Source organism: Aotus nancymaae, unplaced genomic scaffold, assembly GCF_030222135.1.
Source record: "Aotus nancymaae isolate 86718 unplaced genomic scaffold, 86718_ANA_hifiasm-v0.15.2.pri h1tg000014l, whole genome shotgun sequence".
Lineage (NCBI taxonomy): Eukaryota > Metazoa > Chordata > Mammalia > Primates > Aotidae > Aotus > Aotus nancymaae.
In genome coordinates this window covers 36,487,041-36,501,310 of record NW_026988425.1, presented here as the reverse complement: position 1 = coordinate 36,501,310, position 14,270 = coordinate 36,487,041, and the positions used below count along the sequence as shown (strand labels likewise).

At 43.7% G+C, this 14,270-nt stretch overlaps 1 protein-coding gene across 3 annotated transcripts in view; it reads right to left on the bottom strand.

The window, feature by feature from the left end:
- The window catches only part of WDR70 (WD repeat domain 70), a 362,749-nt gene extending 350,385 nt beyond the window's left edge, over window positions 1–12,364 (bottom strand). Inside the window, exons 1-3 of one of the 3 annotated variants that reach the window (XM_021671857.2) lie at window positions 12,342–12,364; window positions 7,766–7,831; window positions 5,675–5,758 (exon numbers count right to left, since the gene is read on the bottom strand). In XM_021671857.2, the coding sequence (XP_021527532.1) occupies window positions 5,675–5,758; window positions 7,766–7,784 (103 nt within the window). In that variant the 5' untranslated portion in view covers window positions 7,785–7,831; window positions 12,342–12,364. Of the gene's footprint in view, window positions 1–2,806; window positions 2,855–5,674; window positions 5,759–7,765; window positions 7,832–7,927; window positions 8,034–12,341 lie in introns of those variants that run through there. The other 2 variants (XM_012460014.2, XM_012460016.2) reach the window with 2 other exon arrangements.
- Window positions 12,365–14,270: the final 1,906 nt, after the last annotated feature.

The following is a 14,270-nucleotide window of genomic DNA, read 5'->3' as shown; positions in this document are numbered from 1 at the left end:
ACAACAGGGATATGAAGGATCAGAAATTTGAAAACCCATCCAATGTTACTCACCTAGTAGATTGTGGGGCTGGCCTCGAACCCAGGTCCCCCAGTTCAAAATCCCAAGCTCTTTCCAACAGACTGTACCCTTTTATTTTTCTTTGAGAAGGAGTTTCACTCTTGTAGCCTAGACTGGAGTGTAATGGTGTGATCTAGGCTCACTGCAACCTCCACCTCCCAGGTTCAAGCGATTCTCCTGCCTCAGCCTCCCGAGTAGCTGGGACTATATGTACCCGCCACCACACCCAGCTAATTTTTGTATTTTTAATAGAGATGGGGTTTCATCACATTGGCCAGGCTGGTCTTGAACTCGTGATTTCAGGTGATCTGCCCAATTCGGGGTCCCAAAGTGCTGGGACTACAGGCGTGAGCCACCGCACCCAGCCCAGATTGTGCCATTTTAAAACATTCTCCAAAGCAGCAAGATTTCATTTTTTAACAAGACAGTATTACAGGTCTAATCTCCTCAAAATATTACTAAGAACCTATTTTATAAGGCGCAGTACTAGGTACTATAAAACTTACATACCCATAAATATATACATCTACTATGTACTCACAAAAATTGAAAATAAAAAAACTAAAAATAAAAACCTTCACTTTGGGAGGTCATTGCAGGCAGATCACTTGAGATCAGGAGTTTAAGACCAACCTTGCCAACATGCTGAAACCCTGTCTCTACCGAAAATACAGTAAGTAGTCAGGCAGTGGTGTGATATGTGCCTGTAATCCCAGCTACTGGGGAGGCTGAGGCAGGAGAATTGCTTGAACCCAGGAGGAGGTTGCAGTGAACCAAGATCGTGCCATTGCACTCCAGCCTGGGTGACGCCTCCGTCTCAAAAAAATATACGAGCAAATAAAAATAAAAAGCTTACATAGACAAATTAGACAATCCTTGTTCAAAGCATGTTGTATTACATGCTTAAAACAGTAAATACAAGGTACCTATACTGTAATAGTAGAAACATTCACTAAATTGTTTAAAACATTTATAGATGCCTCAGATAGCATGTCTTTGTGTATCATTTGAGGATATTAAAGCTGTTTCTTGATGTGATGATACTGTGGTATAACATGAAATGTATTTGGTCTTGTTTCAGGTTTCTGCCACAGAGCTTCTAAAATTCTTGGAATTTCCTGAGTGATAGGAGCTGTCTTTTGTTATTCATTAGAAACCCCTTTGGATCCCACCTGAGTTTATGCTATTGAGGTGACTTAGTGTGGGACCCCTAGGCCTCAGGATAGGACTGCTGCTCACCAAAAAGACTGACTGGTTAGATAATTGGAACTTTCATTCCCACCCACCAATCCCTGGGGAAGCTGGAAATTAAGCTCTATAGAAACTTTTTTTTTTTTTTTTGAGACAGGGTCTTGCTTTGTTATTCAGGTTAGAACACAGTTCCATGATCACAGCTCACTGCAGCCTCAACCTCTGGGCTCAAGTGATCCTCTCACCTCAGCCTTCCAAGAAGCTGGGACTATAGGTGTGCACTCCCATGCCCAGCTAATTTCATTTTTAATTTTTTGTATGAAAGGGATCTCACTATGTTAGCCCAGGTTGGTCTCAAACTCCTGGGTTCAAGTGATCCTCCAACCTTGGCCCCCGAAAGTGCTGGGATGATAGGTGTGAGCCACTGCACCCAGCCTGGACACTCTTAAACCACTAGATATGATTAGATTCAGGGCAGCTGAACACAGGGGGATGGCTGGGGAGTTGATGCACCCAGAGAGGGCACAGAAGCTCTGCACCTCTCCCATCCCATAACCTGCCCAATGCATTACTTCACCTGGCTGTTAATCTGTATCTTTATAATATCCTTTATAATAAACTGTTAAACTTAAGTTGTTTCCCTGTGAGCTGTACTAGCTAATTATCAAACCAGGGAGAGGGGTCATGGGAACTCTGATTTATAACAAGTAGATTAGAAGCACTGGTCACACCATGAGCGGTGGCTCCCGCCTATAATCCCAGCACTTTGGGACCCAAAAGCAGACGGATCACAAGGTCAGGAGTTCAAGACCAGCCTGATCAACATGGTGAAACCCCCACCTCTACTAAAAATACAAAAATTAGCCGGGTATGGTGGCACACGCCTGTAATCCCAGCTACTAAGGAGGCTGAGGCAGGAGAGAATCACTTGAACCCAGGAGCCGGAGGTTGCGGTGAGCTGAGATGGGTCTCCAGCCTGGGTGACAGAGCAAGACTTCATCTCAAAAAAAAGCGCTGGTCATAACCTGTGACTCTTGTGGTAGTCTCCAGGCAGACAGTGTCAGAATTAAAGTGAGTTACCAGACACCCAGTTGGAGAACTGCTTGATGTGTGGGAGAAAACTCTTATACATCTAGTGTCAGAAATAAAGTACTGGCTCATACCTATAACCCCAGTACTTGCGGAGGCCAAGGTAGATGGATTGCTTGAACCCAGGAGTTCAAGATTGGCCTAGACAACATGGTAAAATCTGTCTCAATTAAAAATACAAAAAAATTGTGGGTGTGGTAGCACCAACCTATAGTCCCAGGTACTTGGGAGGCTGAGGTAGAAGAATTACCTGAGCCAGGAAAGTTGAGTGTGCAGTGAGCCAAGATCACGCCACTGCAAACCAGCCTGAGCAACATGAGTGAGACCCTATCTCAAAAAAAAAAAAAAAAAATGTAATAAAGTACTGAGAGGAGTGTAAGAGGGTAGGACACAGTTGAGTATTTCCTATCTCATATGGTTATCTGGGTTAGGCTTTTTTTAAAACAATTCTTATTAAGATACATACAAAAAAATTTATGAGTAAAACGATGTCCAGGATTTGCTTCAAAATCATCTGAAAGAGAGGAAATAGACAGAAGTAACGCTAGCCATGAACTGTTACACTAGTTAAATCTGAGTGACAGGTATGTGGTAGTTCATGACTATACTTTTGTGTTTGAAATTTCACATAATAATGAAGGGTTTTTTTCAAAAAATAGTATACGTAGGGGCGTAGTGGCTCACGCCTGTAATCCAAGCACTTTGGAGGCCAAGGCGGGAGGATCACCTGAGGTCAGGAGTTCAAAACCAGCCTGACCAACATGGTGAAACCCCATCTTAAAAAAAAAAAAAAAAAAAAAAAAAAAAATAGTATACGTAGATAGCTTTCTTTTCGCCACAAAAAGAGTTTTCTTCCACAGATTGAAAATATTTTTTGTCAGGCTCACTGCCAAATACTGGGTTCAAGCAATTATCCAGCCTCAGCCTCCCTGCCTGGCTAATTTTTGTATTTTTAGTAGAGACTGGTTTTCACCATGTTGGCCAGGCTGGTCTCAAACTCCTGACCTTAGGTGATTTGCCCGCCTCAGCCTCCCAAAGTGCTGGGATTACAGGCATGAGCCACTGCATCCGGCCCAATTTATCATTTTAAAACCAAAAATGGGCTGGGTGTGCTAGCTGATGCCTGTAATCCCAGCACTTTGGGAGGCTGAGGCAGGAGGATCAGGAGGTCAAGAGACTAAGACTATCCTGGCCAACATGGTGAAACCCCGTCTCTACTAAAAATACAAAAATTAGCTGGGCATAGTGGCACAAGCCTGTAGTCCTAGCTATTTGGGAGGCTGAGGCAGGAAAATCGCTTGAACCTGGGAGTCGGAGGTTGCAGTGAGCCAAGATTATGCCACTGCACACCAGCCTGGAGAGATTTCATCTCAAAAAAAAAAAAATCCAACACGATAAGTAGCATAACAACATTCTTTTTTTTTTTTTTTCTCACTCTTGTCCCCCAGGGTGGAATGCAATGGCAGGATCTTGGCTCACTGCAACCTCCGCCTCCCAGATACAAGCAATTCTGCTGCCTCACTCTCAAGAAGAGCTGGAATTACAGGTACGGACCACCATGCCCAGCTAATTATTGTATTTTTAGTAGAGATGGGGTTTCACCATGTTGGCCACACTTATCTCAAACTTCTGACCTCAAGTGATCTGCCCACCTCGGCCTCCCAAAGTGCAGGGATTACAGGCGTGAGCCATGGTAACCGGCCAACATTCTTTTCTCTTTTTTTTTTTTTTTTTTTTTTGAGACAGTCTTGCTATGTTACCGAGGCTGGAGTGCAATGACGCAACCATGGCTCACTGCAACCTCCACCTCCCAGGCTCAAGTAATTCTTGTGCCTCAGCCTCCCAAATAGCTAGGATTATAAGCACCTACCACGCCCAACTAATTTTTGCACTTTTAGTAGAGACGGGTTTCACCATGTTGGCCTAGCAGGTCTCAAACTCCTGGCCTCAAGAGATCTGCCTGCCTCAGCCTTCCAAAGTGCTGGGATTAACAGGCATGAGCCACCGCACCCAGTCAAAAACATTCATTTAAATTAAAACTTTCCAGGAGTCCTGTCTGATTCCTGGCCCCTTCTGCACCATCAAGTTACATCTATCCCTTCTCTAGTGTAAGAACGATCTGAATTGGATCCAAAGAGAGCAGAAGAGTCAGCCTCCTCCAAAGACCCTGAGGTGGTATCTAGAATGGCCAACCATCTAGTATCAAAGCAGTATGGAAATTAGGCCTTCATTAAATGTCTTATACAGGGATTGAACAGCGGCAGCCACATTCACTATATGTCTCAATTTTCTATATGGTCTGGGTTGACAGTTAACAGTGTTTACAGCTCTGAGACCCACCTCTGGCCCAGCCTTCCAAATATTGGTTCTGCTATAAACACTAAAGAAAAAAATGAGAGTCTGAGAGAAGGGGGAAGAGAGATAAAGAAACTGTTTTTCTGATTTCTATAAATTAATTGAGAATCCTTGTTTGTTTATAGAACACACTTTTAAAAGATCTTAGGCCGGGCATGGTGGCTCACCCCTATAATCACAGCACTTTCAGAGGCCAAGGCAATTCCTTCAAGGCAGAACTCCTGAGGTCAAGAGTTTGAGACCAGCCCGGCCAAAATGGTAAAACCCAGTCTCTACTAAAAATTTACAAAAATTAGGTGGGCATGGTGGTGCACACCTGTGATCCCAGGTACTGAGGAGGCCGAGGCAGGACAATTGCTTGAACCTGGGAGGCAGAGGTTTCAGTGAGCCGAGATGGCACCACTGCACTCCAGCCTGGGCAAAAGAGCAAGACTCAGTCTCAAAAATACAATAAAATAGGCCAGGTATGGTGGCTCACGCCTGTAATCCCAGCACTTTGGGAAGCTGAGGCAGGCGGATCACGAGGTCGGGAGTTCAACACCAGTCTGGCCAATAAGGTAAAACCACATCCCTACCAAAAAAAATAAAAATTAACCGGGTGTGGTAGTGTACACCTGTAGTCCCAGCTACTCTGGAGGCTGAGGCAGGAGAATCACTTGAACCTGGGAGGCGGAGGTTACAGTGAGCTGAGATTGCACCACTGCACTCCAGCCTGGGTGGCAGAGCAAGACTCCGTCTCAAAAAATAAAAAATAAAAAAATGAAAATTTCACTACTCAGATCTTCCTATCCTATTTAGATCCAACTTTTACCACGTTTAAAAATAAAATTTTAAAAAGCCTTCAAGTTCTGCTTCCAAAGGAACAAGCACATATGGTCTTTTAACAATTTTGAAAACAGTCTTGTTAACTGTCAATATACTTGAATACGGTATATATAATAATTAAACCAATAAAAAGACAAATATCTGAACTTCTTACCCAGTGTCTTCCGACTTCTTTCCACAGCTGTTCTTCGAGTTTGTTCAAACATTGCTTCCAAGTCAAATGTGCGAGCTTTTTTACCTAAAACATGAACAAACAGCAGACTGTGATTGTCTTGCAATAACTTGGTCAAACTTTAGATGATTGATAACCACTTAGTTTGTCTAGTTTATAGCAATATAACCATAAAAAGTCACCGAAGAAGGTGTTTGAGTCACAGATAACTTTTGATAACAATCTCTTCACTAAGCACTATTAACCAGCCAACTTTCCCATCCTCCTCTAATTTATCTAGATCCCTACCCTATGAAACAACATCACTAATATGGGAGGTGGAATGAAGAATGTCTTGAAGTTAATCCCTTTGCAGATATAATTAAGGTTATGGACTTTTAAATAGGGCAACTATCCTAGTTGGCCCTTAAAGGCAAAGATGCAGAACAGCTATAGCAGAAGAAGTCAGACAGATCCAATGTTTGAGAAGGCTTTAAGGCATTGTAGTTGGCTTGAAGGTGAAAGGAACAACATGAGAAATAATGCAGGTACATTAAGGAGCTAAGAGAGAAACAGAAATATCAGCCCTATAGCAAGAAACTGCATGAGTACAGAAACATTGTCCTCTTCCCCCACTAACTGTCAAAACTCTTAAAATTTTCCCCTATTCATCACAAACATCTGGACACCTTTCTCACTCCTGAGTAAAGGAACGAGGTACTAAAATGAAGGATTTAGGAAGAGTGGGGTAGCTCATGCCTGTAATCACTGAGAGGCATAGGTGGGCGGATCACTTGAGCTCAGAAAATCAATCAGCCTGGGCAACATGGTAAAACCTCTTCTCTACCAAAAATATAAAAATTAGCCAGGTGTGGAGGTGCACATATGTGGTCCCGGCTACTCAGGAGACTGAGGTAGGAGGATGGCTTGAGCCTGGGAGGCGGAGGCTGCAGTGAGTCAAGATCGCACCACTACACTCCAGCCTGGGTGACACAGCGAGGCTCCATCTCAAAAAAATTTGAAAAAAAAAAAAAGAATAGAAAATCTACAGAACGAGTATGTGTGAACACAACCCAAGGTGAAAAATGTGTAAGTCTACTGTTTAATTATTAACATAGAATTAATACACTCTGGTCAAAAAAAGACAAGAAGGCCGGGCGCGGTGGCTCACGCCTGTAATCCCAACACTTTGGGAGGCCGAGGCGGGTGGATCACGAGGTCAAGAGATCGAGACATCCTGGTCAACATGGTGAAACCCCGTCTCTACTAAAAATACAAAAAATTAGCTCGGCATGGTGGCGCGTGCCTGTAATCCCAGCTACTCAGGAGGCTGAGGCAGGAGAATTGCCTGAACCCAGGAGGCGGAGGTTGCGGTGAGCCGAGATCGCGCCATTGCACTCCAGCCTGGGTAACAAGAGCGAAACTCCGTCTCAAAAAAAAAAGACAAGAATACCTTAAGAAATGGTTCAGGAAAGTTACAATCCTAATGTTTGGATGAACAACATTTATAATTTTAAAATGTAAAATAAAGAGAAACATTTTTTCAGGCTAGTAAAGTTTTGTTTTCATTTTTTAAATAATTTTCTTTTTAAATAATAATATCTACTTTGTGTTGGCAGGGATACGGTAAAAATGGCATTTTTAAATTCTGTTAACTTTGATATAAACTGAAACAACTTTTGTGATGGATATTACAGAAATAAGCATCAAGAAGCTTTAAAAGGCACATACCTAATTTTTAAGTTTTTAAAATATTTATATTTCTGGATAGTCTCTCTTTTAGAAATCTACCCTACAGAAATTTTAAAAGATCCTTGTATCATACAAAGGTTATTTACAAAAATGTTCATTTTGGCATTATTGGTAAGTTAAAAATCATTTCTCTTCCTCTTTCTCAAGGACTCTCACACTGTCACCTGAGTTGGTTCCAACGGATACGCAGATTGAAATACAAACAGAAGAGTGTCGACAAACTACAAGGTAGGCACCTGAGCTTTAGTAATTCCGAGTTGACAGCTCGACCTTCCCTCCTAGTCTGCGGCTATTCAAACCTCTGCAAAAGGAAAAGGGGCTCTGCCTAGGGTAGTCACTCACCGAACCCCGTGAAGCCCATCGTGACCGCAAGCTGCGGGTCCGGTCCCGACGTGTCTGAGCCTGTCACTGGGGCAAGAGGACAAGAGAGGAGGCCTCGTTAGTGTGGCACCCCGGCTCCCCTGACACGGCCCACCCTGCCCGGACTCGCCTCACGGAACCCACCTTCGCTGGGCCCTGACCGCTCCATGGCTGGCCGCACACCGCAGAACGAGCCACAACAGCAGCCCAAACAACTGCAGAATTTGCCACTAACCCGCGGCAAACCCGGGAGGAAGTACCGCCCCCAAACGACAGCGGCGCCGCCGACGCCAAGAGCGGCGCCTTCCGCAGAGGGACTGGAGCTTCCTGCGCGGCGCTGCCCTACCGGAGTGGCGGGAAAGCGCAGCGCAACTCAGACCACTGAAGAGCAAAACTATCTGGAGTTTCCGTAACATCCTTTACTTTTTTTCTTTTCTTTTCTTTTCTTTTTTGAGACAGAGTCTCTGTCATACAGGCTGGAGTGCAGTGGCCCGATCTCAACTAACTGCAACCTCCGCCTCCCGGGTTGTCCGCCTCCCGGGTTCAAGCCAGTATCTGGGATTACAGGTCTCCGCCGCCTAATTTTTGTTTTGGTTTTTCGAAGGTTTTTTTTTTTTGTGGGCGGGGGGAAGAGGGGAGTTTGAGACGGAGTGTAGCTCTGTCACCTAGGCAGGAGTGCAATAACGTGATCTTGGCTCGCTGCAACGTCCGCCTCCGCCGTTCAAGCAATTCTTCTGTCTTAGCCTCCCAAGTAGCTAGGATTACAGGCCTCCACCAACACGCCCGGCTAATTTTTTTATTTTTGTTTTTAGTAGAGATGAGGTTTCACCATGTTGGCCAGGCTGGTTTCGAACTCCTAACCTCAAGTGATCCGCCTGCCTCGACCTCCCAAAATGCTGGGATTGCAGACGGTGATCTTGGCAGGATCACCCTGTCCTCCCAAAGTGCTGGGATTACAGATGTGAGCCACTCTGCCCTGCCTAATTTTTGTATTTTTTGTAGAGACAGGGTTTCCTCATGTTGTCCAGGCTGGTCTCGAACTCCTGATCTCAAGTGATCCATTGGCCTAGGCCTCCCTAAATGCTGAAATTACAGGCATAAGCCACTGCACCCGGCCTATGAAAGAATATCTTGGCCGGGCGCGGTGGCTCACGCCTATAATCCCAGCACTTTGGGAGGCCGAGGCAGGTGGATCACGAGGTCAAGAGATTGAGACTATCCTGGTCAACAAGGTGAAATCCTGTCTCTAGTAAAAATATAAAAAAATTAGCTGGGCATGGTGGCGCGTGCCTGTAGTCCCAGCTACTCGGGAGGCTGAGGCAGGAGAATTGCTTGAACCCAGGAGGCGGAGGTTGTGGTGAGCCGAGATCGCACCATTGCACTCCAGCCTGGGTAACAAGAGCGAAACTCCAACTCAAAAAAAAAAAAAAGAAAGAAAGAATATCTTGGCCAGCCCGGTGGCTCACACCTGTAATTCCAGCACTTTGAAAGGCCGAGGCAGGCAGATCACAAGGTCAAGAGTTTGAGACCAGCCTGGCCAATATGGTGAAACTCCATCTCTACGAAAAATACAAAAATTAGCCAGGTATGGTGGTGAGCACCTGTAATCCCAGCTACTTGGGAGGCTGAGGCAGGAGAATCACTTGAACCCGGGAGGTGGAGGTTGCAGTGAGCCAAGATTGTGCCACTGCACTCCAGCCTGGGCAACAGAGCAAGACTCCGTCTCAAAAAAAAAAAAAAAAAGAATATCTTATACCAAAACTTGTGCCCTTTGTGCTCAGCTGAATAAGAAATAGGCATCTGATCAGCTGAGTCCACTGCTCCCATATTGTCATTATAATCCACAATGACACATGGCTTCTTAGATTTCTTTCCATTTCTGTTGTCTAATTCAGTCACAGTATCATTGTGGAATATTGACAACTTTGTCACTTCCTTCTTGTCACACTATTTCAGTGCCATAAGTTCACCACGGAATTAACATCACACATAGTAATGCTATGTTTTCTAGGATTTGACATTTTCAGTGACAGAGAATTACTATATTTTGTAAACAGAAATTCCACTACTAAAAACAGAATGCTATAAATAGAATAATGTCTTTTGTTTCCAAAGTCAATAGAGTGATGCAAAAATAATAATAAAATAGTAAACACAAACTTCAGGGGTTAAGTTAGGACTATAATTTAAGAGTTATCTTAGGGTAAACGCTGGGAAAAATGGGAAACAGGTTAACAGTGGGTAAATCTGCTGGTTCTTGTAGTGAATTCTTTTTCTTTTTCTTTTTTTTTTCGGTTTGAGATGGAGTATCACTCTTGTTGCCCAGGCTGGAGTGCAATGGCCCAATCTTGGCTCACCGCAACCTCTGCCTCCCGGGTTCAAGCAATTCTCCTGCCTCAGCCTCCCGAGTAGCTGGGATCACAGGCATGCACCACCATGCCTGGGTACATTTTTTTTTTTTTTTGTATTTTTACTGGAGACAGGAATTCTCCATGTTGGTCAGGCTGGTCTCGAATTCCTGACCTCAGGTGATTCACTTGCCTCAGTCTCCCAAAGTGCTGGGATTACAGGCATGAGCCACCATGCCCCGCCAAATTCTCCTAATTTTATGTTGTCTTAGCATCTTTTTTGGATATAAGTAGGACTTCCTCATATCAGAAGCAGAGTTCAGTCACCTTTGACACACTTTCCAGTTCTACACCTCAATGTGGTTAATCCAGGTATCTGTTGTATACAACTTCCTCCTGGTGCCCACCTCCCCAGGGCATAACTACATATAGCCTACTACTTTACCAGCCCTGCTGACACTGACATCCTACATGGACTGTGCAGATATGCCACAGTGACTACCTCAGTCACAGCATGACTTCCCAGAACAGGGGTGTCCAATCTTTTGGTTTCCCTGGTCCAAACTGGAAGAAGAATTGTCTTAGGCAATACATAAAATACATTTAAAACAGCTGAGAGCTAAAAAAAAAAAAAAAAAAAAATCGCAAAACAAATCTCATAATATTTTAAGAAAGTTTATGAATTTGTGTTGTGCCACATTCAAAGCCATTCTGGACCACATGTGGCCCATGGGCCACAGGTAGGACAAGCTTGTCCTCAAACTTGTGCTTGCTTGCTTTAAACCCACCAATTAAATTGTGGCAATTCCTCTTGGGAAATCTATTTGGATAACACCCTGAACCCAGTGAAGGCATTGGCCCATGAGTCCCTCTTTCTCTTTCCCTGACTTCATTCCTTGACCTCCATGTGTGCCAGATGCCCCCGAGGACCTGTAAGTAATAAAATTTTTACTTCAATCTGTGTTTCTCCTAATCATTGAAGGAGCATGCTCTATCTTAAAATTCCTAAATTAAAACAGTGCCTTGATATAAATCAAGGCAGTAGGATGCAAAATGTTGTAGTAGTCATTGTATTCTTCACAGTTATATACTCAATGTAAACAAAATCAGCTTCCCTTAAGAATATCCTTAATAAAGCCATAAACAGTATTCATTTCACTAAATCCTGACCCTTAATTATACATCTTTTTAACACTCAGTATGACCAAATGAGAAATAGTCATAAAGTTCATTTTAAAAAAACTTCTTGCAGGGTGCAGTGGCTCACGCCTATAATCCCAGCACTTTGGGAGGCTGAGGCAGGTGGATCACGAGGTCAAGAGATCGAGACCATCCTGGTCAACATGGTGAAACCCCGTCTCTACTAAACATATAAAAAATTAGTCGAGCATGGTGGTGTGTGCCTGTAGTCCCAGCTACTCAGGAGGCTGAGGCAGGAGAATTGCTTGAACCCAGGAGGCGGAGGTTGCGGTAAGCCAAGATCAAACCATTGCACCCCAGCCTGGGCGACAAGAGAAAATCTCTTTCTCAAAAAAAAAAAGAGAAAAACAATTGACTATACTTGTTGCCAATTATTAAAATACTTCTCCTTTTCCTAAATACATAACTGAGGCCAGCTTTTCTTTATATATGTGTGTGTGTGTGTGTGTGTGTGTGTGTGTGTGTGTGTGTGTATATATATTTTTTTTTTTTTTTTAAGATGGGGTTTCACCATATTGGTCAGGCTGGTCTCGAACTCCAGACCTCAGGTGATCCACCTGCCTCAGCCTCCCAAAGTGCTGGGATTACAGGCGTGAGCCACTGCGCTCAGCATTTTTTTTTTTTTAGATGGAGTTTTGCTCTTGTTGCCCAGGCTGGAGTGCAATGGTATGACCTTGGCTCACCGCAACCTCCGCCTCCCGGGTTCAAGCAATTCTCCTGCCTCAGCCTCCTGAGTAGCTGGGATTACAGGGGTTTGCCACCACACCCAGCTAATTTTGTATTTTTTAGTAGAGACGAGGTTTCGAGGTTTCACCATGTTGGTTAGGCTGGTCTCAAACTCCCAACCTCAGGTGATCCACCCATCTCGGCATCCCAAAGTGCTGAGATCATAGCTGTGAGCCACCGTGCCCCACCTCTTCATCATATACTTCAACTAAATAAGTCACAACATGTTGTCATGTCAGAAAAAGTAGCAAACATAAACAACCATGTTTGCTCATTCTGCTTACCAGAAGAATTTGACAAAATTCCTTGCCAGGAGAATTTCACGAAGCCCAACTCAGTGACTGAGTACAGCTCTCTAGAAGAATGCCTTGGAAACAATAAGCAGACTAGAAAACAGGTTCCTACATCTCTTGCTTGAATCAATGCATTTTTTTTTTTTTTTTGAGACGGAGTTTCGCTCTCGTTACCCAGGCTGGAGTGCAATGGCGTGATCTCGGCTCACCTCAACCTCTGCCTCCTGGGTTCAGGCAATTCTCCTGCCTCAGCCTCCTGAGTAGCTGGGATTACAGGCACGCGCCACCGTGCCCAGCTGATTTTTTGTATTTTTTTAGTAGAGACGGGGTTTCACCATGCTGAGCAGGATGGTCTCGATCTCTTGACCTAGTGATCCACCTGCCTCAGCCTCCCAAAGTGCTGGGATTACAGGCGTGAACCACCGCGCCCGGCCTCAATGCATTTTTTTAAAAGGTAAGTCAATGTTCCTGGCCCTTGTCTCTTCCAGTATATAACATAGTGTCCCACAGGATTTATGATTATGCCTCTGTAATCTATAACTAGATGTACTCTTAAATCCAAACTTTGAGGAGATTTTGCTTTAATGTAACGTATGAGCTTTTTTTTTTTTAAGAGACAGTGTTTCACTTTATCATCCAGGTTAGTATGCAGTGGCATAGTCATGGCTTACTGTAACCTGGAACTCCTGGGCTTAAGTGATCCTCCTGCCTCAGCCTCCCAAGTAGCTGAGACTACAGGTGCACACCATCACACCTGGCAAATTAAAAAAAATTTTTTTTAGAGATGGGGGGGTCTCACTAGGTTGCCCAGATTGGTCTTGAACTCCTGGCCTCAAGAGATCCTCATGCATAGGCCTCCCAAAGTGCTAGAATTACAGGTGTGAGCCACTATACTCAGTTTATGAGCATGTTTAATGTAATTTCTGAGCACATGCAGCGCTTTCAACACTTGATATGTAAGCTGTGGGCTAAAACACTACTTCAAAGCAGTATAACAGAAACTCTGAAAGGCTGCAATCCTAACTCTAAATTAAACTGACTTTAATTCTTTAAAAGCTGAGTATTTTTCTTTAGTTGACAGTAGATATAGATATGAGAATTCAGCTATCCCTTACTGAGCCAGACATTAAAGAGATTTGCAAAAATGTGAAATAATCACATTCTTCTCCATTTTAGTTTTAGAAACTATAGTGATTTCTTATTTTAAGTTATATTAACATGTATTAAGCTTGTTATGCTTTTAAATACATTCTTAAACATTTTACTTTTCATTTTATGAGTTATTCACAAATATTAATAGATGTAACCAATATGAAACAAAAACTCTCTGGAATCCAGAATAATTTTTAAGGGTATCAAGGGGGTCCCAAGATCAAAACATTTAATAATTATCTGTTCTAGGGAAAAGGTCAGCAAACTTTTCCTGTAAAGTACCAGAGTCCACATTTTAGGCTTTGTAGTCTTTTTTTTTTTTTTTTTTTTTTTTTTTTTTTGAGACGGAGTTTCACTCTTGATACCCAGGCTGGAGCGCAATGGCGCGATCTCGGCTCACCGCAATCTCCGCCTCCTGGGTTCAGGCAATTCTCCTGCCTCAGCCTCCTGAGTAGCTGGGATTATAGGCACGCGCCACCGTGCCCAGCTAATTTTTTTTTGTATTAGTAGAGACGGGGTTTCACCATGTTGACCAGGATGGTCTCGATCTCTTGACCTCGTGATCCACCCGCCTCGGCCTCCCAAAGTGCTGGGATTACAGGCTTGAGCCACCGCGCCCGGCCTAGGCTTTGTAGTCTTATGTAGAGACTACTCGGTTTAGCTGTTGTGGTGGGATAGCAGCCATGGTCAATATGCAAATGAGTTAAAGTAGTTAGATTACACTTTGGGGAGCTTTGTTGCTATGCAGGAATATCACACCAACATTGT